Here is a 25,228-nt window from a genome sequence, read left to right on the forward strand (position 1 = left end):
TTCTTCTCAGATTAAAAGCAGAGAAAGCTTTCCAGAATAATAACAGAGATTACTGTCAACTGTCACTGTATGAATCACATGAATCAGGGACCAAAACATGACTCAGGGGTACCTGTCAGGTCGGGTGCCCTTGTGAACTGTTGGGGGTTTAAGTCATGGCTGGAGGACATTAATCAGGTAAACAGATGATGCATTATATACAGCAGATTTACAGTCATGTCAAAATATTAGGACACCCTATGAAAGTTTGAGTTTTTTAATTATTTTTAATTATTAATAAATAATGTTGAGAAATCTAAGTAATATAAAAAAAAAACTAAAGCAGAGATCGTTAAGCATTCTGTAAAATGTATTACAAAATTACAACATCCCCACATTTGTTTCTGTTTAAAACGACTGAAATTAGACACAGGTGCATTATGTGCATCATGTTCCCATGATGACATCATTACTCAGCATCATGAAGGAGGTTTGCCCTCTTTAAACTTCAGACATTTAGTTTGTTGCTCTTATCTGTAAAGTAATAGTGAAGACCATGATGTTATCAAATGGTCTGCCAGAGGCCTTTATAAAAAAAGGCTGTACCAGTTAAGGAGTCTGGTAAGGGGGTTAAAGAGGTCTCATATGTATTTCAACCATTCCAATGTACAGATAATAATTTATAAGTTTAGAAGATTCAAAACAACTGCCAAACAAGTTTACCCTGAAAGCAGCCAGCAAGATGATAAAAAAGAAGTCTCTAAAATTTCATTACGGGACCTAAAGCAGAGTTTTGGTACTGTTATATGACTGTACCATCAGAAAGATCGTACAGGCATACACTGTACTGTCTACTTAAACTGTAACCCTAAAACCTAGAATCCACCACAGATTCTACTGTGCATCAGAGGGTGCTTGAGGACCATGTGTGACAATATTAAACCTTAAGCAGAACAGCACCCCAAAGCACAAGAATGACCCAAAACATACGACTAAATCAACCATGGACTGGCAGTAAACTACAAAAATAAAATCTTGGAATGAAGTCAAAACCTAGTGAGAAGCATCTCTCTGAAGTTATTTCAGCTGGAGGGGGAAACACATGCTATTAGGGGAAGGGTGTCCTCACTTTTCCCTCAGCTAAAAACACATTTTAGTTCCTATCTTTTGTTAATTTTGTAATTTAACGTTCATTTGTGTTGTTTGTGTGCAGTTCAATCACCTGCTTTTTGTCAGATAAAAAATGAGAACAGACATTTCTAACTAAATAACCTAGTGTTTAATGGGGTGTTCTCTATTTTTTACATGACTGTTTTATCTTTGTTTTAATGCACCAGGGCTTTCACATGAGCCATCTTAATACTCTACCAATGATATCATGGTCTGGTCTCACTGGATTTTATATTTACCCCTCACCATCTTTCATCCACCCTCTTGTCTCACTGATCCCAAAACTCACAGTTTAGCAGCTGCAGTCAACGGCGTCTCCTGCAGAGTTCCCTTTAACACCACAGGAATTATAAATGAACTCGACAGCTAACGCGGTTTAGAAGCCTTTGTGGCCCTTTTTCGGTCTGCCGGTCACGGTGTATAATGTGTATCATATGAGAAGCAGCCAGCCTCGGAAATCGTCTTTGATCCTTTGCGGGGATTAGGAGACGAGTCGACTGAAACAGACAGAGCAGCCCCATCAGTCTGTCTGCCCCAGTGGTAAGGTGTGCACTAATAAAGTGAATGAAATCAGGAAAGTGAACTGACGAGGAAGATGTAGTAGTAAAGCACAGACATTTCTAAGCATTTTGTTTAAACAGATTTGGGAAATAAAAAATCCGAAATGTTTGGGAACCTGCAGCAGTTATTTTAAATGAGTAGCAAAAGCTCACGTTATCCTGTCAAAGAGTTGCTAAAAGGAAAATAGTGAAAGGTGATAAAAACCTTTCAGTTGATCACAACACAGCTGACGTTTATCAAGGTGAGTTTGAGCAGCTTTTTTAGCCCAAGACTGTCTGACCAAACATTTGACCATATTTTTCATCCAATCTGACTGAGCTTGAGCTATTTTGCTAAGGAGAATGGGCAATATACTTCTAGATGTACAGATCTGGTAGAGACTTATCCCAAAAAAACTGCAGCTGTAATCTGCAGAGAAAGTTTGTTCTACCAAGTATTGACAAACATGCTTTTCAGATTTCAATTTGTAAAACAATCTGAACCGTGTGTCCTTTCTTACATCTACTTAAAAGGTATAAACTACTTTTTGTTGGTCTTTCACATAAAATCCCAATAACATACATCTGGGTGTTTTTGTTATAATGTGACAAAAATGTGAAAAACCTCATGGTACTGCATATGCAATTACAGTATATACACTATTGTGGATATGACATGGTGCTCTTATAAAATACGAAATTATGGCAGTTTTTAAGAGTGCAGTTTATTTAGTTCTTTTTTGTGAACAGGTTTTATATACATTGTTTTCACTCTGGATGACCCCAAAATAAAAATATAAAATGTGCAATTAATCTAGATGTGTTCTCTGTAAAAACATGGTGCTGCATTTCATTGTGCAACACAGCATTAAAACTCAAGACTCTCCTGTGTGCTTGTAATGACGTGCACAGAGCTCTTGGCTAACAATGAGACATGCACGCTGGGATCGGCATCTTTAGAACTGGACTTTTACTTGCGAGTGAACAGCTTTAGTGGACATTTGCTGAATGACTTGGCAGCTTTTGGAAATAGGGAAGCATGCTATTAGGAGACTTTTTGTGTCAAAAGCACGCTGAGACACAGTTCGTCAGTCTGGTGTGTCAGACTGACAGATGAGAGCTGTTATCTATATCTGTGCATCTGTGTTTGCGTGTGTGCGTGTGTGTGTATGTGTGCCAAATGTGTGCACATATCCCTGCTGACAGCTACCTGGCTGAAAGCGCTTTCAGGTGTTCGGAAAGGAAAGCTTTAGTGACACAAGGTTCAAGAATAACTTTCTGGTAAAACTGCAACTTGGATTTTTCTTGTCAGCTATGTGACAGGTTGAATTATTTCTTCATCTGTTTGGCAAGTTAATTGGGTTCAAAGCATGAAAGTGAATGTGATTAATTGCTTTATAATCAAACGTGAATGTCTGCATGTGTGTGCATACGGACCTCGGGTTGTTGCAGGATCGCTCCCTGTACATGACCCCTCCTCCACAGCTTCTGGAGCAGTCAGACCACTGGGACCAGGCTGACCACTGGCCGTGGATGGCCCTAGGACCATGCTCCCCATATTTCACACACTGACCCCTTCGACACCACTGGAACAAAAGAAAGAAGGAACAAAATGGAGAAGACGACAGAAAAGCCTAGCTCATGAACGCTCGGGTGTCTTGCCTGACTTTCAGGAATTGGACAAATGCCCAGAACCACACCTGGACACCCAGGCCTTACAGCTACGGCCAAAACATGCACAGCATACATCCATTGTGCATGACTCCCCAGCTGGTCGAAGCCAAGATCTGCTCTCACATATCACCACCTTTCTACCTGTCAAAATATCCACTTTCTCTACATGAAATAAGGTCCAGCTTACAATACCCTGAATGTGTGTGTGTGTGTGTGTGTTTTTGTTTACATGTGTAGATGTGCCATGCAAAAGTATTCCCACCCATGAAAGTTTTTTCACATTTTATCTCGTTATAACCACAAGCTTCAGTGTATTTTATTGTAATAAATGTATATGTAATAAAACATATTACATGTTTGATGTAAGTGATTCCAGTAGTAAAGGGGAGAAGGTGGCTTTACCAATTTCATTCACGATCTGAAACTGACCGTTCTTGTTACTTTCCTTTGTCATCTGTTGGACCACTTGTTTGCTGAGTATTGGATTATCTGCCCGTTGTTGGACGTCACTGTGCCCCTCCAATGGCATCGGCCATTTTGTACCCAGGACAGCCCGCTCCTACATATCCCATTGAGCATTGCGACTGATATGACTGGGCGTCCCCAGTCTGACGTCACAGGATGCTATATAGGAGGCGCTCATGTTTGAAAACTCGCCTTCCGCTGGAAACCGATCTGGTGATTGAAGCGCACCACTTTAAGAGAAGAACTCTGTGAAGAGTTTCATTCATTCTCTCTCGTTGGACAACGAACTATTCATAACTGAAGTCTTTGGAATAAGAAGGCCAGAGATTTCACTTTGCCGATCGAAGACGTGAGTTAACACGTAACTGAGGACACGGAGTTTCGGAGAGACGAACCGCTACCGTGTTTCATTTTCAAGTCGACTTTGATGGTCAGATCATATTTTTCCTTTTTGTCAAGAAGACCAAAGGACAAAGACTGACCGTTCCCCTGAAGTTAATTGTGGACGCACAATTAACTCAACCCCACGTTTCCTCGCTCGAATTCCCTCACTCAGGAAGAAGACGACACAAGTAAAACCCATTTCTTTTTTTTATTTCTTTATTAGAAGGCCTGGGCAGGGTCAGAGGTTGTAGAAGCGATCAGAATCGCTGGTTAGGATCTCATGTGTTCTGAATAATATGTGCATGTAACCTTGCTTGTTGAAACTTTGATGTGTTATGTGATATCGGGATCCGCCGTGTTCCCCAGAGCTGTCTGTGTTTACTATCTGAACACGGGTGCGTTGCAAAACTGGACTGTTAAAACGACCTCATGGTAAAATTCTCCATTTTACCTTTGTCTTCAATCTCACTGTGCTAACTTGCCGCCAAACGTTATCAATCCTTTGTGGTCAGGAGTAAGGGGGGAAGTTTTATGATCAGAAGATCATAAAAGACACTCTAAGCTGCGCTCCAACCCCCCACCAGTCATCACCACACCCCCCTTTCATATCTTCTCCTTTCCTCTGTTGTGCCATAAACTGCTGGTTGACTCAATACATACCCACTACCGTTTGTTGATTTTGCTTATTTAGATGTGTTACCCCTGTGTATGTAGAATTTTGCATGTTGAGTAGGTGAAAATTAATAAATATTCACATAGATAAAGAGAGAGCGTTTGGTGTTTCATTGTGTGCAAAAAGTGATGTGTCAGTCAAAATAAGGTTCAAGTTCCACACGTTTCGGCAGAAACGGTCGATTAAACAGTGACATCTCCGGCAATAGTTATTAACTATTACGGAGTATTTAACGGTTGTAATTGTCAGAGGCGTTGAGCCACAATTACAACACCAGAAATATCTCTGGTCTCGATTTGTAAATGAGGATTTATGGTTAAGAAATTGATTTTGTCAGATTATGATTTGTAATTATAATTATTGATCAAGATTATTCAATCAATAATCATACTCCCAACACATCCGTCTCTAATTATCTTCTATAGGATTTAGATCAGAAAAACATCCAAGAATTCCCAAACGAGGGGCGTTATTCTCATTGAAGAACAGTTGTGAGCTGCTGCAATGTCCTGTTAAAAGACCCAGTCATTACTACACAGACAAGGACGCTCAGTCAAGAAGAATGTGACAACTGAGATCTGAAGGTCAATTGTTCCATTGAAGGTAAAAGCCCCCAGATCACGATGGAGCCTTCTCCAATGTGCCACGAAAAGAACATCTCCAGTCAGATCTCCTCGTCGTTGGGACGCCATCAAGACCGTGATCAGCAAATATTTAATCAAGACTAAAGCATTCAAAAATGTCCACCATTCAGCATCACATGTTTGGTGCTCCCTTGCAAAGTCCAAAGTGGCAAGTTTGTGGCATGGGTCAAAACGTGACCTTTGAAGACAATTTTTGTTCTTTAAGTCCTTCTCTTACAGATGCAGTTTTATGGTTCTTGGGGTTGAAAATCTGTCTTTGTCCTCATGGACAGTCTGTCAGACTTTCCAGCAGAGTGCTGGAAATACATTTTCATTTTACTTACAGTGGGGAGAACAAGTATTTGATACACTGACGATTTTGCAGGTTTTCCCACTTGCAAAGCATGTAGAAGTCTTTAATTTTTATCATAGGTTCTCTTCAACTGTAAGTGACAGAATCTAAAACAAAAACCTAGAAAATCACATTGTGTGATTTTGAAGAAATTCATTTGCATTTTATTTCATGAGATAAAGATTTGATCACCTAACAATCAGTAAGAATCCTGAAATGCAGAAACGTATAGTTTCTTTTGATTAATTTCTCAAAGTGTCTAGATGAGTTTCGTGATACTTTAACAAGGAGGTCTTTGCTTACCATGTCTGGACCACAAGTGGTCCCCTCTGCAGCAGGCATGAACTTGGTCTCACATCGATGTCCCACTCTGTGACACCAAAGAGACTTGCAGATGTCCTGTGGAACAGGAAACACACACAAAAATTTTATTTTTCATCAAAAAGTTGTTGCTCTCTGCAGTCTTTAATTTTACCCAATTTTGTTTTTCTCTGACCAGAGAACAAAAGCCATCAAACTGGTGAAACTACAATAGGCATCTCTACAAAGCCTCAGTGTCAAACCAAATCAATGTACTTTTTTAATGAAAAGGGACAATAATTGCATGTGTCATCTGATCCAACAAAACAAAGACAGAGTAAGCAAGTGAGGACAGAGGAAGAGCTGGGGTCGAAAGACAGGCGATAAATGCTGGCAGCTCGCCTGACTGCAAGAGAGGAACAATCTGGGAAGGAGAGAAGGACCAAAATAGCTCGTTTGATTCTTTGTCTTCACACAGTTTGGCTTTACTGACATCAAGTAGCTGGGTGATAGCAAAGCCAGCATGCCGAAAGCACTGCAGGACAGGAAAAACGGGTGCCCCAAATCCACTGTTAATAAGCAGGGAGGCTGTTTAGCCACCCACTGTCATGTACACATGTCTGAGAAAGGCAGCTGGAGGGAGACGCAGCAATGATCTGGAGAAGATGTGAACAGCCAAAGTACTGCATGTAAGCTAATCTCCCAATGTACGATTTAGTGGAGGAAATTTCCCAGCAACCCAGCAAGAGGAATGCTTGTAGTATTTTAAAATTTACATGTGAATGAACATCTTTCAATGCATTTTAACAGGGGCTCAAAGGTAGGAGGTTTCAGACTGTGGGGGCAAGATCATGATGAATAATAGAGTGCCAGTTTGGCTGAGGAGCATTAGAGCTGTAAAGCAGACAGTTTAAGCTTCTGTATGATCACAGGTTGCTACTTCTTATTAAAGCAGGGTCTGGTGGACCTCAGTGTTGGACAGAGAGACAAATGAATAGGAAATCAGAATAGCGGGCCCACATGAAAACAGAACTAATCCACCTCTATAGATTATTTTCCCTACAGCTCACAGAGACCTGGTTTAATGAGCTGTGGTTTAAACTCACATGTTGACATCAGGACCTCCAAGTTTTGATTTCAATTTGGAATTAAATCTGCTTTTTAGGGCTACAAACATAATAGATGTAATTTCAGGAAACCTTATGTGATTATATGCCACACAGATCTGGATACTGCAGCTCTGAGCTTCAGTCTCTCATAAAAGCATTCATACCCCTCAATCTTGTACAACTACAAACTTTATTTCATTTTATTGGCCAGTTTTGTGATAGATAACAGACTGTAGTGCATCATTGTGAAGTGGAAGGAAAGTGATACATTCACAAATAAATATATGAAAAGGGTGCTAACCTATCAATACATGACCATTCATCTAGAGAGCCAGAGAAGGTCAGTCTTGCTGTTCGCCACAAGCTATAAGAACACAGCAAATATATGGAAGAAAGTGCTTTGATCAGATGATGTATGAAGGAAAACACCCTGAACACAGCCTTCCCATGGTGAAACATTTGTGGCAACATCAATCTGTGGAGGTGCTTTTCTTAAGGATGGTGGAGTGGTTTGGAAGATGGATGGAGCTGAATTCAGAGCAATCCTGTGAGAAACCCAGAGTTCACCTTCCAGCATGAAAATATTTATCTATCTAATCAGGAGGGGTGAATAAAACAAACTCAAGCCACATGTTTCAAAATTTTAGGAGTTAAAAACCATATATTCTTTTGCCTGAACTTTACCAATATGTACCACTTTGTGTTGGTCTGTTGCATAAAATCTCAAAGAAATACGTTGCATTTGTAGTTGTAACCTGACAAAATGTGAGGAGGCTTAACAGCTGTGAATATGTTTATAAGATATAGTGTGCTCGCTTTGCATTCTACTGACCCATAGCAGAGATTTAACGAGACCAGTTTCACAAAAAATGTTCAAACAGTGAAAATCACAGTGACTAATTTCTATTTCCATCCTGTGTGTCAAAAAAGAAACAATAAAGCACTAAAATGCCAACAAAAATGCTCCGGGTCTATATACTACCTTGACAAAATCGAGGCCACACATTTTGGCCTTGGATCCAAACTGCCATTTGCACTGCGTGTCTGCATCATACAGCTGCCCGGGAAGCTGTTCGGGATACTTATACTGACCGATCTGCTTGGGTTCGTCACCAAGACAGGAAGCCTGGGCTGTTCTGGTGAGCACAGCAAAAAAGCATGTCAGAATTATGAAGAAAGCAACAACTGTGAGGCTAAGTTGAGATCTGTGGTTGCAGGGCCTACCCAAGGAAGCGGCTGAGATATTGCCGACTGCAGGTGGACCAGGAGAAGACTCCATTATTGCCAGCCAAAGTGGGTGACATGATGTTGCCTTCTGTCTTACGACAAGGATTGCCTTCCCCATCATGGATCATCCCAAAACTAAAAAAAAAAGTATTTTTAGCTCTGACTAGAAGTCTAGCTTTAGTGGAGGTAAGGTAAATTAATTAAAGACAAGGACTTTTTTGTTGATTGTTACAAAATAATAAGTGCTTGTAGCTTTTACAATTTTTACTAATTGACTCTCCCCGTTACCTTTACTACCTTTAAGAATATAAACCTGAACAAAAATACATTTGGAAAATGGTGTCGGTTTCCCTTTTTATACAAATATAGACAGTTAAAATCCAAGATATTTTGTGGTTTGATGAATTATTTATTTAATCTGGTATTGTGGATTTTAAATAATGAAGCACAGCAGATGTACCTTTATCACCTTCTTTATGCGGTCACATCTTAGTGTGCTGTTGTAATTTTTTTTTTTCATCAGAACCTCAAAACCTTCAGAACGTTTCACATATTGTCTTTTGGTCCAGTACATTTACAGTCCTTTTCGCAGCTAGGCCTTTGGTTATGCATCTTGTTGAAAGAAGTACGGATGTTGAGGAAACAGACGGGTTGTCTAAAATCTTAATGCACTTTCCTGAATACTGCCATAACAGAAATGAGTCTTCCAAAGATACTGATACAGCCATCAAAAAGTGTTTGGATGCTCTTTTTTTTCTGAAATCCCGGTTAGTCTGACCACAGTACAGGTTTCCAGCGTTTGAAGGTCCATCCCGGATACCATTTGCAAAACATATGATAATGACCAAAACGCTCAAATTCATGGGAGGAGGATATGCAAATGTCATCCCTTACCACCAGCAATGCGATTTTCAAACGTGCTAAATCCACGTGCAATTTTGCATGTGGATTTAGTACGTTTGAAATGCAGGTGCTAACTGGGATGCAAAAATGTCTGCTGTCACTGTGGCCAGAAGGAGGGATACATAGAATGACAGACGACAGGGAGAGAGAATCTTCTGTTGATGAGAATAGAGGATTCTATGTAGGATTATCTAAGGTCTGATTTGGAGCCAAACACAAACAGAAGCCATGCTATACAGGGGTTGGACAATGAAACTGAAACACCTGTCATTTTAGTGTGGGAGGTTTCATGGCTAAATTGGACCAGCCTGGTAGCCAGTCTTCATTGATTGCACATTGCACCAGTAAGAGCAGAGTGTGAAGGTTCAATTAGCAGGGTAAGAGCACAGATTTGCTCAAAATATTGAAATGCACACAACATTATGGGTGACATACCAGAGTTCAAAAGAGGACAAATTGTTGGTGTACGTCTTGCTGGCGCATCTGTGACCAAGACAGCAAGTCTTTGTGATGTATCAAGAGCCACGGTATCCAGGGTAATGTCAGCATACCACCAAGAAGGACGAACCACATCCAACAGGATTAACTGTGGACGCAAGAGGAAGCTGTCTGAAAGGGATGTTCGGGTGCTAACCCGGATTGTATCCAAAAAACATAAAACCACGGCTGCCCAAATCACGGCAGAATTAAATGTGCACTTCAACTCTCCTGTTTCCACCAGAACTGTCCGTCGGGAGCTCCACAGGGTCAATATACACGGCCGGGCTGCTATAGCCAAACCTTTGGTCACTCATGCCAATGCCAAACGTCGGTTTCAATGGTGCAAGGAGCGCAAATCTTTCGCTGTGGACAATGTGAAACATGTATTGTTCTCTGATGAATCCACCTTTACTGTTTTCCCCACATCCAGGAGAGTTACGGTGTGGAGAAGCCCCAAAGAAGTGTACCACCCAGACTGTTGCATGCCCAGAGTGAAGCATGGGGGTGGATCAGTGATGGTTTGGGCTGCCATATCATGGCATTCCCTTGGCCCAATACTTGTGCTAGATGGGCGCGTCACTGCCAAGGACTACCGAACCATTCTTGAGGACCATGTACATCCAATGGTTCAAACATTGTATCTTGAAGGTGGTGCCATGTATCAGGATGACAATGCACCAATACACACAGCAAGACTGGTGAAAGATTGGTTTGATGAACATGAAAGTGAAGTTGAACATCTCCCATGGCCTGCACAGTCACCAGATCTAAATATTATTGAGCCACTTTGGGTGTTTTGGAGGAGCTAGTCAGGAAACGTTTTCCTCCACCAGTATCACGTAGTGACCTGGTCACTATCCTGCAAGAAGAATGGCTTAAAATCCCTCTGACCACTGTGCAGGACTTGTATATGTCATTCCCAAGATGAATTGATGCTGGATTGGCCGCAAAAGGAGGCCCTAAACCATATTAATAAATTATTGTGGTCTAAAACCAGGTGTTTCAGTTTCATTGTCCAACCCCTGTATCTCCTATGGTAAAACTCCTTGCAGAACTTCATTCAACATCATTCCAGCCTAACATCGCTGTCAGTGATCATCTGCTGAACGCGCACAAACCTGATCATGGCAAAATCCGCACATAACTGATCAAGAGCTCTCAGCCTGTAATTGTAAATCATGCAAAAGACCAAATGTGCTTTGATGTTGATAATATAATTAATAGGAAAGAACTAAAGACATTATAAGGCAGATTATATCCTTTGTTTGCAAACTGGATGCTAAAATCACTTCTTAGCAGGTGAGAAATCACCATTTTAAGGCAGCTTTTCCATGTGGACGACTGTGTATGCTTTAACCTTGTCACTAAACAAAACACATTGCATTACTGGCAGTCACATTGTGTCATTGCAGAGCAGACAGAGCTGGATCAGTTTGATTACGTTGTTTAAATGTGAACACATGCCAGGGGAGGGTTTTGTTTATGCAGTAAAAAATTGCTTTGTTTCACCAAAAAACAATTTAAACAATCAAACACGTTGTATATTGTTAAAACAAACTAAACAAATTTAATAAAATCATTGAAAAATAATTTATTTCTACGTATATAAATGTCATAAAATGTTTTTGCAGGACAGTTATGTGACGCTATGTTTTGAAATTTGCAAATCTAAAACATACAGACTGCCAACTCCTACAACAATCTAGTTTTATGTTGCTAATATGACGTTCAGGCTTAAATATTGTGGATGTTTATGATAAACTCTCACAAAAACAACAGAACCCGGTGAGTCTCTGAAAAGAATTAAAAGATCAAGGGAGACAAATTAATTAACAGACATGTTTGTGTTTTATATTGTTAATATTGATTGGCCAATTTGTTGCGAGTTACGTCGAGCAAAATAAGAGAAATAATCTCGCCAGGGCAGATGACAAACCTGCTGTGAATAGCACAACAAAGGTTAACTAACTGTAACAGTCCAGAAAAGCAAGGGCCGGACGGAACAGAAGGAAAAAAATCAGCAACTGGATCATTTATATTGATGCAGCATAACAATCCGCATATTTCTAGCAACACAGCAGCTTTTCCTCTTGTTCCAGTCAGTAGCACACGCAATATCCTCATTTAGATAGGGTGATCTGCACCTGTTATCCATTGCATGTGCAATCTTTGAAAATCACACACAACACGCCGACTTATTGCACATGTAATTTATTTATAGTACATGCAAATAAGCACCCGCTACTTGGAATATTTGAAGATCAGGCCCTATATCTTTAGAACCTATTTGCATGTTCCATACCATCCCAACTCCTGTTTCAGGAATTATATCTCATGATGTACCAAAGAAAATACATTTACAGTAAATAAGGTTATGGATATACATTTGTAGACATTCTGACATGATATTTTCTGCAGAAGGTAAAATTAACAAAATGCTCTGTCTTTACAGTACGTTTGTTTCTGTAAATCAGACCACATTTGGTCATTTAATACTGATTCTCTAGATTCGAAAACAGCACAAAGCCAATTTTAAACAGCCTCACAAAAGCAGAATACAAAAAATGCATAAGATCTGAAAAGGTGCCAGTTATAACGTTCATTATGAAAATGTTTAAACATACTTGTGTCCAGACTCGTGAGCAATGGTGAAAGCCAGGCCCAGCCCTGTATCCTCATTGATGGTACAGCTCCTGTACTTACTACACATGCCACTGATAGGGGCGAAACCTTTGAGGACGCAGAAGGAAAAATAAGATCAGAGGTCAACTACTGGTAGCATCAGGTACTTGAACAACAAATATTACACTAAATCAAATCTCCATTGTGTAACAGAAGAATTTCTAAACTTTCTCTTTATTATTTTTGGCAAAGTCTGTTTTGAATGGTGGGTTGCATGGTGGTGCAGTTGGTAGCACTGTTGCCAATTGCTTCCAGGGTCCTGGGTTCAACTCCAGGCCGGGTCTTTCTGCATTGAGTTTGCTTTACAGAAGTGTCCAGGTGCAGCCTCACAAGTCCAATTCTTTTAAAGTTGTTCTGAGACTTCGATTGGCGATCAGTAAAGATCTACGCCTGGTTTTGGACCTGACATAAGCCCATCCATTTTCTGATCTCACTGTATCTTGTTCCAGCACAGGAACATTCTGAGCAGGAGTAGGACTGACAGCTTAAGGAAGAAGATAAACAAATCCAAGATGTGGGTTTAACTTTCAACAAGCTAGATCGAATATTTTGTACTGGTGTCTGATTTTGTTTCAGTGTTTCACTTTTCTGGATACAGTTCCAAAGGTACAAAATATTGAGCAATATGTAAAGCATTAAACTCACCCTGATGGTTGTGGATTGTCCAATGGACTTCAAATGGTATCAGGAGTCCCTGACTAAAGTCAGCTCCTCCTGATACCTGTTGATCTACTGTCTGTACACCCAGGAAGACATGTTGCCACAATTTGTGGCCTGTTTTTTTTTTTTTTAAAGTCATTGTCATCTGGTTGCAACAGAGACGTCATTTTCTCAAGTCCAAGTCAAGCCTAAAATCTTTTGGCTCCAAAACATGTCTCAAATATCTAATAACTAATTTTGTCATCAAATGCCTGTCATCTACTCTGCCAACAACACTGCATTTCTGTAGGTGAGTAATTTAAATACTATCCTGTTTGTCTTTTGGCCTAATTCACCACACTAACATATTACATTTTTTTCCATTATTTTCCATTTAATTAAACATGCAAAACACTGCTACGAGGTATTTTATGTTATTTGAAAACTGATAAACCATAATATCTACCCCATTAGAAATATAAATATGCATTTGTGTTTAAAGAAGAATACTAAAGAGAGTTTAACATTTGTTGATGTCTCATTTTTGAATGAATTAAACTGTAATTTTCTTTGTAATGGCTTAATTAAAACCTGTTAATCCCTGTGTTCATACTCAGCTACTACACGTTGAACCATCTAGTGTTTGGAGGGGTTTTTCTCTTCACTCTCAGAGGATTTTTAAGGTCATTAGGAAACCATGCTCTAAATCTACAATTAAAACCTTTGCCGTCAAGTCTAAACAGCAAACATGTTCTATATGCTCCAGTGGTTGTCTAGTACAGCATTAGACTGCCACTGCAATATAAATTACAATATAATGAGCTAGGCACTGTGAGGAAAATACGATAATTGAATGTCTCAGTGAACAGCATTGGAAGTGCTTTTATTTTGATAAGCAAAGTTTACTTTGCTCTGAAATTACTTTGTCATTTAATACAGCATTACGTTGGAGAGAGATCCTGATCCATATTATGAAACTACAGTTAACACAGACAAATAGCTGAAAGCCATTTAAGCCCACAGTCTGCAAACACCACTGGCAAATAGTTCAAGCACATCCTTTCACTGTAAAAGCTGAGCATGCAGAGCATCACCTGTCAGAGCTGTAGATCACATACGCTCTGGCTTACAAATCGGGTAAAGACTGTTTATAAGACTGTAGTCTCAGGCTACGAGTCAAAGTCAAACTTGAGTCTTTAGGGTTTTGTGACCTAAGTCAGACTCAAGTCTGAGTCTTAAATTTGAGTCACAAACTCTGGCTTGCAAAACTGAATTATAGGCAAGACACATTATTCTAGGTTTTCTCCAACAATCTAAGAGTTTGTGACCCTTTACAATGACATTTCCAGAGAAATAATGCACTATATTGGCTACTATATTTCAACAGCCTTTGTCAAATGACCTTGGCCAGCCTGTGTCCTGGGCTACCAAGAAATATCTCTGCAGAGGGAAGCTCTGCTGAGGCATATCAAGACAGAGAGCAGACATGCTCGTGTTTTTATACAGCTCAGCATAAAACATTGTTAGCAGGAGTAAAATGTTAGTATATTAAAAATTGTAGCAGTGTGTTGAGTCAAATATTAGAAACAAAAAGTCATCCTGAAAAAACTCATACTGAGACAAACATATGTATTTGCATCTGATGATGAAAACACTCAACAGAACCACATCATGCAGAGCATCACTATGCAAGTAAATCTTTACACAATCCGTATTTACAAAAATAACAATACTAGTTTATACAAAGAGTGTGTTATTTTACTGCACTTTAGTGAGTTTTCAAGCGTATACACTGCATTCTGTTTCATGAAGTATCAAACTGAAATTTGGTATAGACAGGTGTCTTTTTTAAATAAGTCAAATTGTTATTGGGGAGCGTGCATGCGTGGGTTCTCACCGGGTACTCCGGCTTCCTCCCACAGTCCAAAGATATGCCTGTTAGGTTAATTGGTCTCTCTAAATTGCCCTTAGGTGTATGAATGAGTGTGTGCTTGGTTGTTTGTGTGTTGCCCTGCGATGGACTGGCGACCTGTCCAGGGTGTACCCCGCCTCCCGCCCATAGACTGCTGGAGATAGGCACCAGCTTCCCTGCGACCCACTATGGAATAAGCGGTAGAAAATGACTGACTGACTGACTGACTGTTATCGGGGAGCACTAATTACTTGTTAGGGTTAGCTGAGAATTTCATACCCAGGGTGTCACAGGGCTCGTTCTTCCAGGAGCAAATGTCAAGTCCAGTGAGAAGAATAGCATGGTCATGCCGTTTGCCTCCTTTTCCCAACAGACCTGACTGCCACTGACAGAAACTGTTGAGGGACTGGTCAGCATGGTGATTTATATTCAAGCCCAGCTGGAAAAGAAGAGCGAGAAGTTGAGAAAAGAGAGAAATGGTAAAACTAAGTTTACTGGTGACTTGTAAAACATGATGGAACTTAAAGTTAAACCAATTTTAGTTCACTTACAGGGTCCTGTTCCAGCAGCAGCAAGCTAACCACCACGATGTTGATGTCAGTCCCAATGGTGCCATCTTTGAAAAGACTGGAAACCTACAAAAATGCCAAAGTTTAGTTTGTAATATTTTTCTTATATGTGCAGAAAACCAAACCACTGACAGCACCATCACATTTTGTGCTGCCACACACCTCTTTTGCATTTTATCCATTCATAATGCAGTGAAAACAAAGTTTATTTGCACTTTTAAAAGTTTATCTCATCACATCTTTCACATGCAGTTATATACAACATTCTTTGTAACATGTTGCTACAGTGTTTGAACTTGCAAAATGCAGAGAACTATATTGTTTTTAGCTTATTTTTGCCAATAACAGTTACCCTTGTCACTGTGAATATCAGTGAATAATCCCACTGGTATCTGAATTTGGAACTGGAACATAGTTAGGTTGGGTTATATTCCCAGGACCAAGTTCCCACTTCAAGGAGTAATGGAATAAGCATTAATAGCCACAAGCACTTGTTCCTGGTTCAGTCTTATTAATTTGTACAGGAGGTTTTCCAAATTTGAATAGCACCTTTCTATTTAAAAGCGCTTAATAAAGCAAAGATTAATGTGATTGAATTTCTCTTTATATTGGCTGGTGGTGCTTACTACTTCCACTTCATAGTTTATTTGTTCGTATTTACCTTCCAGTTAAATAATACCAAAATGTTTCCAATAAAGGGACCCGAAACACAACCAGTGGTACTTGCACCACAGTTGACATCTATGGTTATACATAGCACCTTACTCAGAAGCTGCATCAACATTATGGTATGAAATGAAAAAAGTGCAACAGCAGCAGATCTTTTCAACAACTCAAAGGAAAAACAGACATGTTTAAATTTGGAAACATTGTAATTTACTCCTAGATAAGCCAAGTTTTTTTTTTTTTTTTTTTTTTGGATATTTGAGAAATAATCAGTAATGAGTACAGCAGAAAAGGGAGCAATTTTTATATTTTAGGTCAAATTAAATCAGAATACAGCAGGTTAAAATATAAAATAAACAAAACCTTACTCAATATACATGAGTACAGGTAAAAATAAGGCAGCGTGACGAATGAAGGGGATTACTTGTAACATGAACATAGTTTGAGAGGCAGTTCTGACAACTGAAACCAAGAAGTGTTGACAAGTTCCCATTATTCTCTTAAGTCACAATTTAAATCTAGAAATGATGATACACTCAATTTCTGTGTTCCCGCCACAAGTCAAAAAAACAGATTTGTTGATCTTGTACTTACTGACCAGATAAACCTATACCAATATATGCCAGTGAAAATGTGTTGCAACATTGAAGCAAAATATTTATTTTTAGAGGGTATGGAGTACATGCTTGACTAATTTAATCAGGTACAAACTTGGGAGTGAATAGCAGCTAGAACCGCGGCTGTCGCTATCTTTTACATGCACAGCAGCCATATTGGATTTTTAAATTAGGTTTGGTAAGATTGGGGAAGAGCTGGTGTATTGAATGGGGATTCAGAACAGGTGTAGAGATGAGAAACTTCAAACAGGAAACAGTAAGGACCTGCAGAGGTAGAGTTACAGTAGAAACTAAAAACCAAGAATTTAAAGCACAAAAATCGAAACACAGACATCAATAAAAACAATAATAACAATACAACAATAAAAAACCCTAACCACCACCTGTGTCTAACTTAAGACTGAATTTTAAGAATGGCTGCAGTTGTGCAAATAATGACTCTACGTCTTTCAAGTGTTACATTATGGGTCTAAATATCACATAAACTTGCTTTAAGTTACTTGTGTAACTCTTTAAAGGGAACTTATTAGAGGTAATAAAATGTGCAAAGAAAAAGAAGATTCTTAATATGCTAAAACATTAGGTTCCTTGGGTTAGCACTGACCTTTAAGTTCTTCACCATGTGGCTTTTGCCTTGCGGGTGCCCCTTCCAATTAAATGGCAGTTGCAGGGGCAAAAACAGCTATCCAACTGACTTTCATGTATTTTAAATCTCATTCCAACCTTTCCCGCCTTCATCTTTTCCTCACCATATTCATGACAGTGAGGACGTAGGTGGTAACGTTCTCCCTGCCATGTTTCTCCAGCATCTTCCTGTCTGCCACCACTAAGGTCTCCACATTCAAACCTCCCACCCTGTTGGAGTTGATGGGTGATCTCCTTGCCCGCCCTGGCTCTTCCACTTCAGGCACAGCAAACTCATCAGACAAGATGAACTGGTCCCCAGTAGGAGGCTTGGGAGCATCTAAACAGGCAAAACAGAAGGAAGAGGAGGGTGTGAAAGAGATGACGAATGCAGCGAAGGAGGCATACACAGAGCGTCGAGTAACTGACGTTTCTCTATCTTGGTTCATTGCAGGTAAATACTCTCGTATTACAATGGCAGGTAATTTCCTCTCTGTACTCCCTTCTATCACTAACAAAACCTAACAAACCAGAGGGCTGAGTTGCATGGAAAAATTACACAATGCAATTAAATAGAATATATACTTCATACATCAATGTATCCATTGATCTTCTTTCCACACAACCCATGAAAGATCGAATGAAGACTAGAACCTACAACACTGAACAACAAGCTAGTGTGTTGTTGTAGAATCTGCAATTTAGCTGAATGTGTTTCTTACATGTATTCTGTGTACCTGCAAGAAAACGTGGAGTGAAAAATTACTCAAAGATGCACAGTACCTTCTAAAAGCATTCATACATTGTGAAATTTTTCACATTTAGCCATGTTACAATCACAGACTTTAATGTGTCTTATTGGGATTTTATAGGGATTTTGTTATAGGTCAGAATAAAAAAGCAGATAACTGTAAAGTAGCAGGGAAAAGATAAATCGTTGCAATTTATTTTGCAAATGAAAAAATAAAATGCGTTCAGCGTCCTTATTACGATACTAAATTCTGTGAAACCAGTTGCCTTTAGAAGTGACATAATCAGTAAATAGAGTCCACCATTTATGTAATCTAAGGATAAATGCAACAGTTCTGTTAAGGCCTTAAAGGTTTGTTTCCACATAACAAAAGAGATCTGCCCTAGTTCTGGCCCACACAATGCAGAACAGAACAGAAGCCGAAGAATGATGGCCCTTTGGTGGCCTAGATCAGGTTTTCCAGTGATGGAATAGTTGAAAATGTATAATCCATGCTACCTTGAACAGATCTAACAATATCTGAAATTTGTTAGAAAGGCTTAGCAGTGATAATCTTCAAGTGTCATAAATGTTGACTGAGGTCAACTAATTATGAGAGTAACTCTGGGGCAATCTGCACTCCTAGGTCTTCTTTGATCCTTCAGCAGTTCTTGGAAAGGTTATTTTGTCAATCCATATCTATTTTTCCATCATTTTATCTTTTAACCTAAACAGCACCTTTTATACCAGTGGATGGGAACACTGCACAAAAAAGCTGTATCACCCTCAAAGGTACCAGGGGTCTCCAACCTTTACAATCCAAAGAGCCATTTTTACCCTCAGTCGAGCCAAATAAAACTCATTTAGAGCTGCAAATCTAAAATGACTTTTCGAAAAAAGACCACTGATAATTTGTAAATTAATATCTACTATAGGGAATATCTTGTCATTTTTAAATACCTACCAAAAAGCACACAGTTCCCCACCTAGTGACAAATAGATCTGAATAAATATTACTAGTACTTGAATGACCAGTGTCATTATGTTGTGGAAGTTCAACGCAATTATTCCATGAAAAAACTGAAACACGGCTAAACCGTGCATTTAGTATTATACCTATATTTAAAAAAGGTTTTTGGTTCTTCATTTCTTGCCAGGTTTTGTATGTTTATGGAAGGTCCAAAGAGCCAGAGGCACAGATTGCAGATCCCTGGTCTATACCAACAATTATTGCATTTACATCAACAAAAACCTTTGAGACAGTTTACAAGAGAAGGAATATAAAGTTCCCTTACATACATTGCTTGCGGCTCCCGCAGAAATGTTGCCGCTGCAACTTTCCATGTTGGTAAAGGTGGTGTCTTTGTGGTTGATGATGATGATGGGAGAGATAGGGATTCTCAGATGAAGAAGAACCAGTGTTCACTGGGCTGCTCAGTCTTCCATGAACAATGTGCTCTGCTGAGCGCTTGTAGACCACATGTGGTTGATGACCATCAGGGGTGCTGTAGTTGTGCTGATTGGCCAGGTGTTGAGGTAGCGGAGCTATGAGATACTCCTTGTTTGAAACACGGATCAGACCTGCCTGGGAAACACACACACATTTCACAACTCGTCAAATCTTACAGAAACATTTCAAGATGAATCCTACAACTTTCCTTCCTTGCCATTGATTTCAAAGAATTAACAAAGCTAAAGGTGTTTGATTTGATTGTTGTTCGGTTATTACGTTTGTTTTTATTGAAACCAGCTTTGGCATGGATTGCTCAGGAGTAGTGCAGAAAACATAATGATATTAAAAATAAATAACGTCCTCTGAGTAACAAACCCTTGAATCTCTTGAACCTCATTTGACAGAAGATGTCTGTCCAGTCCTCACTGTCAAGCCTAGTTCAAGCACAGTAAAAGTGAAACAGCTGTTTGCAACAATCAATCCAACTCAAGTGAGCCCAACATATACTTATGCCCCATAACCTTATCCCAACATTAGGCAGATGTGCACAAACTCGCTTAAGACAGCAGGGTGCTGAGATGTACTCCATAAAGATTTGATTCTGTTTTAGGGTGCAGTTTAAACCATATAGTTTACATGATCAATAATAACCCCTAATTTCCACATTGCCTGCAATGGTAAAGACTGTCATGATTAACTGAACATAAATAGAATGAAAAAGCTGCGAATGACAAACTAAATCAAAACATATTTGCTGCTTTCACAGGGAAAGTGTAGTCCAGGTGCTGCTAAGCAAATGTATGTGATTAGCAATGTTATGCAGGAGTTTTGGCAGTTTGCTTCTCTGGAGACTAAAGTTACATGTTATCATAATGCCAATAGGGAAAGACATTACCAATGACCCTAGAGAAGTAATTGTTGCTGCCCATCAATCTGGAAAGGGCTAAAAAGCAACTTTCAGACTGTTTGAAATCTGTCTTTCAGCAGTAAGAAAGACTATTCACAACTCCCTTTTCAAGAAATGGACCTCCCAGGAAATTTCCCTGAAAGTCAATTTTTAGAAAAATTGCAGACAAACCAAGAGCTGCAACTCAGACTATATAGGTCCTAGCATGCTATATGAAAGAGTTCATGACAAAATGTAAGCTCATTTCAGACAAGTTAGCAAAAATTTGCCAAACTAAAGAAGACTGAAAAGGCTTGATTAGGGATGGTTGCAAGGAGAAAAAACTGCATTTTAGCAAGAATACCTCATACAATCTGTAAAGCATTAAATCTGGGCTTATTGTGTTGCGACAGGGCCTGGAAACCTAGCGGTCACTAAGTTGACCATGAACTGTACTATACACCAAACTATTCCTGAGTCAATTGCTAGGTTTTCTGTCTGACAGCGGAAGATCGACCCAAACTGCATTATCAATATGACAATAATCCCAATCTGGAAACAAATCAATAACAGTATGACTTTTTAAAGAACAATCAATGTGTTGCAATGGCCAATTGAAAATCCAGATCTCAATATAGCTGTGAATCAAATCATGCATTCTTGTAAAGAACAATGATCCATTGAACACCATAGTGAGATCAAAAGTGCAATCTGAAACTTTAAAATGAAGATTGTATATATTTTTATTCACTTAGTCAAGCATATGATCAGACAATCCTCCCTAATCCACTGACAGCTATATTTGGCATCCCTCCTAACACAAACCTTTCAGATTCTATGAAAAAATCTCTTTCAGCTTTCACTACCCTTTTGGCTCTTGGACTTGTTTTACTTATGTGGAAACTAAGCATCCCTCCCTCCCATCACAAAAGGGTCCTTTGCAACCTGAAACTGGAAAAACTCGATTCTCACTGAAGGGTTCTATCGCTAAATTCAGGGAGACTTGGAGTCCCTTTCTGTCTCTATTAGACCCCATCAATTGCTTCCCAACACAGAGGAAATCAGACTTTTGTAAACTCCCTATATTTATTTTCCCCCTGCCTTGGAATGTGTGTGGATTGATAGACATGGAAGGATATTTATCAGTGCTGTGTGTAGTTACAGGGACTGGATCTCTGTTTAGTGTTTGTCTCATGTTTGGACCTGGATTGGGTTGAGTTTAGGATGGAAGGGAGACTAGGGAGAAACTGGAATACAGCTTTATTATTATTATTATTATTGCCGCTTTGTTGCTGTTACAGTAATTGATATTGCAAGTCAAGCTGTTTAAAAACAAAGAAATAATCATAAATAATTAACAAAGAAAGTTGGAATACAAATAAGATTGTAGGATCTCATTGGTATAAGGTAAGGGACAGAGGTAAACCTGGGGATTTAAAAAGGTCTCAAACAGAAAATATTCTAAAAGTACAGTTCATTGAAAACAATATACCAAAGTCTGGGCATCCAAGCAAAATCTCCTTGAAAGCAGACTACAAGATGCTAAAAGCAGTCTCCAAAAAACCTAAATTGTAGTTTGATCAAAGGGAGTAACTAACAAAAGATTAGGCATCAGTATGTGATGATTTCTCTCAAAAGAAGTGAATATTTAATGAGGAGTCCTAATTTTCTCATACTGCTGTATGTTTTAAAACATTTAGAATCTGATAAAGACCAGGCTTTTAAAGAATCCTAATAATCCTAGAACTGAAAGAGTTTGAATCTACAGTTATGGTATAATTTAGGAACCTGCCACCACAGAGATAACATCTCGCTCTTTTGACTCACTGCTTCAGCCATGTCTCACAAACTGTCCTCTGAAGTGAATGAGCAACTAAATCCTAAGCATTCCATCTGACCACAGACGTCTACCTAATTCACCCTGCCACTCAACAAATGTACACAATATAGCTGTGCAATCGACACACATTCACTAAATTTAATATAAACAGACTCCTGTCCATGCACCCACTGACCCACTGACCCATTTGTGTGTGTGTGTGTGTGTGTGTGTGTGTGTGTGTGTGTGTGTGTGTGTGTGTTTGTGTGAAAGAACTCTCTGCTTCAGTTGAACTGACCCCATTCCCCTTAGACTAGCAGGTGACAAAATAAACTTAGGCAGAACAAAAGGGAAGCCATGGTGAGGCCCTTGTTGTCAAAACAGTGCCTGGATATATGGCAGACTGCCGTCACTGGATCCATCCATCCATCCATCCATTCGCCCATCCATCCATCCATCCATCCATCCATCCATTCGCCCATCCATCCATCCATTCGCCCATCCATCCATCCATCCATTCGCCCATCCATCCATCCATTCGCCCATCCATCCATCCATCCATCCATCCATTCGCCCATCCATCCATCCATTCGCCCATCCATCCATCCATCCATTCGCCCATCCATCCATCCATTCGCCCATCCATCCATCCATCCATCCATCCATCCATCCATCCATTCGCCCATCCATCCATCCATTCGCCCATCCATCCATCCATCCATCCATCCATCCATCCATCCATCCATCCATCCATCCATCCATCCATCCATCCATCCATCCATCCATCCATCCATCCATCCATTCGCCCATCCAGCTGCCAGTACCTCCTTAAATCTGCTCATTGCATCAATGATTCAATGTGGAGTTTTTTTTACGATGTTACTTGCCAAACCTAATTATTTTTCCCAACTTGTAGAAGGCTTACCAAACCGTTGGTTTGGTAAGCCTTCTGTCCTGTGAGAAACCCAGCACATAATTTTCTCCAAAAAAAAAAGCTGTTTGCAAAGCTGCTTCAGGACCACTTGGACCAGGATGAATTCACTTGAAAATGTGTGCTTTAGCCATTAGATATGAAAAATTCCAAATTTGAACGCTGACCTTAACTGCAACAATAGTGTTTGTTCTGCAGTGCTTTAGGTGTTGTTCTGGATTCTTTTGCTACTTCCTAGATTTGTGTAATAAGCTCTTGGAGTAATCTTTGTCAGCCATTTTCTCCATTTGTGGATAATGGCTCTCACAGTGTTTGGATTAACTAACTATAACTAACTATTAATAACTAAGCTTAAACGTTAGTCACTGTAGCAATCTTCAATGAAACCCGTGTGTTGTGATTGCATTTACTTTAGTTGTTTTTGCTATTTGCAGTATTCTTCCTTTTGCATTGATTTGTAACTTGAGGTTGTTTTTCTGTTTTTGTGTCTTTGCATCATTTATGTGTTTGCAACGCGTTTTCTGTTTGCAGCTCATTTAAACGTTTGCTCCACGTTTGCACCTGTCGCCCACCCTATTAAACCTTTAGGTAAAGAGCGAAAAATGAAGTACTTTTTCACAGCAATGTATTCTGGCACATTTACTTTGACTGTTTTTTTCTGCCAGAAGATGGTAGTCCACCAGACAATAATGAAGGACTCGTGAATTGCATACATTTGTCTTCCCCAACAACACATTCATTAAGAGATTAACATAATGACTGATAAGACTTTTTACTCTTTTTGAGATTACAGTGTAATTACACATTCTTTCAGTGCTGCCTCTCATTCCCATCCCTCAAAGGTTTAATTATTGACCCACCTGAACCACAACTAACCAGCAATAAAAGCCTAAAAAGCTAGCAGCATTAATGTGTCTCCCTGTCTACATGCTCCACACTTTCTTTCCCAGCAGTAAGCAGATGGAAAGTTCTGTGATGATAATGACAGGAAATTAATTCCATCTGTAGCAATGGCTGTAATGAGGCTTTGTTGAAGTGTGTGTGAGCATGTGTGTGTCTATGTTAAAAGTCCTTTTGTCAGCATTTGTTATGTATTTTAGTAAATATCAAAGCAAAGCATCATTTTGTATTGTGCATATTTGGATGAGAAAATCTCTCTCAATACATGGATTTTCCTTGGGTTTGCTTCCTGTGTTTGTTCCATTGCACACCTGTAACCTCTTGGATTGACTGCTTCTCACTTGCGTTCCATTAGTCACCACCTGTAGGGACCTGGTTAACTCAATCTTTGTCTGTACAGTCTGTTTGTTTCATGCTCTGTTTCCTGTTATGTTTCATCCTGCATCTTTGGATTTCTGTTTGTTTGGACCCTTGTGTTTGAAATGCAGCAAGATATTCGTTGACTCGATAACAGTTCCAGCAAACACTGAGTGTTCCCTATAACAGGGCTGCGTGGCAAAAAATATTCATATGATTTGCTGTGAATGAAAGCTCAAAAACTAAAAACAGATTTGTATATCAGTGCTTTGTTGTTGTTTTTTTTCTTCTTCTTTCCTCCATCTAGGGTCTCCCAGCACATACAAATGTACCACATGGATGAGTTCAAATTACTCCAACTCCCAATGCTGCAAAAGTAATATAATAATGTCATATTGGTAATTGCTCTTTTTACCTTTTACATGTTTTTACTTTTTTGTTACATTGCAACCATACATTTCAATCTATTTTTATAGGATTTTATGACAGAGAACATTTTTCCTGACATAGGTTTTCCCCATCACTTTCCCTGAGTATCTTGGTCATTAAGCTTGAGATCAGGAGT

The 25,228-nt window shown here is 39.4% G+C and overlaps 1 protein-coding gene across 2 annotated transcripts in view; it reads right to left on the reverse strand.

Annotated features, from left to right (window-relative positions):
• Nucleotides 1-25,228, reverse strand: part of adamts18 (ADAM metallopeptidase with thrombospondin type 1 motif, 18) — a 78,648-nt gene that overhangs the window by 36,155 nt on the left and 17,265 nt on the right. Inside the window, exons 4-12 of one of the 2 annotated variants that reach the window (XM_047362415.1) lie at nt 19,617-19,902; nt 17,713-17,927; nt 15,663-15,746; nt 15,391-15,550; nt 12,503-12,608; nt 8,493-8,630; nt 8,251-8,404; nt 6,163-6,258; nt 3,126-3,274 (exon numbers count right to left, since the gene is read on the reverse strand). In XM_047362415.1, the coding sequence (XP_047218371.1) occupies nt 3,126-3,274; nt 6,163-6,258; nt 8,251-8,404; nt 8,493-8,630; nt 12,503-12,608; nt 15,391-15,550; nt 15,663-15,746; nt 17,713-17,927; nt 19,617-19,902 (1,388 nt within the window). Of the gene's footprint in view, nt 1-3,125; nt 3,275-6,162; nt 6,259-8,250; nt 8,405-8,492; nt 8,631-12,502; nt 12,609-15,390; nt 15,551-15,662; nt 15,747-17,712; nt 17,928-19,612; nt 19,903-25,228 lie in introns of those variants that run through there. The other variant, XM_047362416.1, reaches the window with a different exon arrangement.

Source organism: Girardinichthys multiradiatus, chromosome 4 (assembly GCF_021462225.1).
Source record: "Girardinichthys multiradiatus isolate DD_20200921_A chromosome 4, DD_fGirMul_XY1, whole genome shotgun sequence".
Lineage (NCBI taxonomy): Eukaryota > Metazoa > Chordata > Actinopteri > Cyprinodontiformes > Goodeidae > Girardinichthys > Girardinichthys multiradiatus.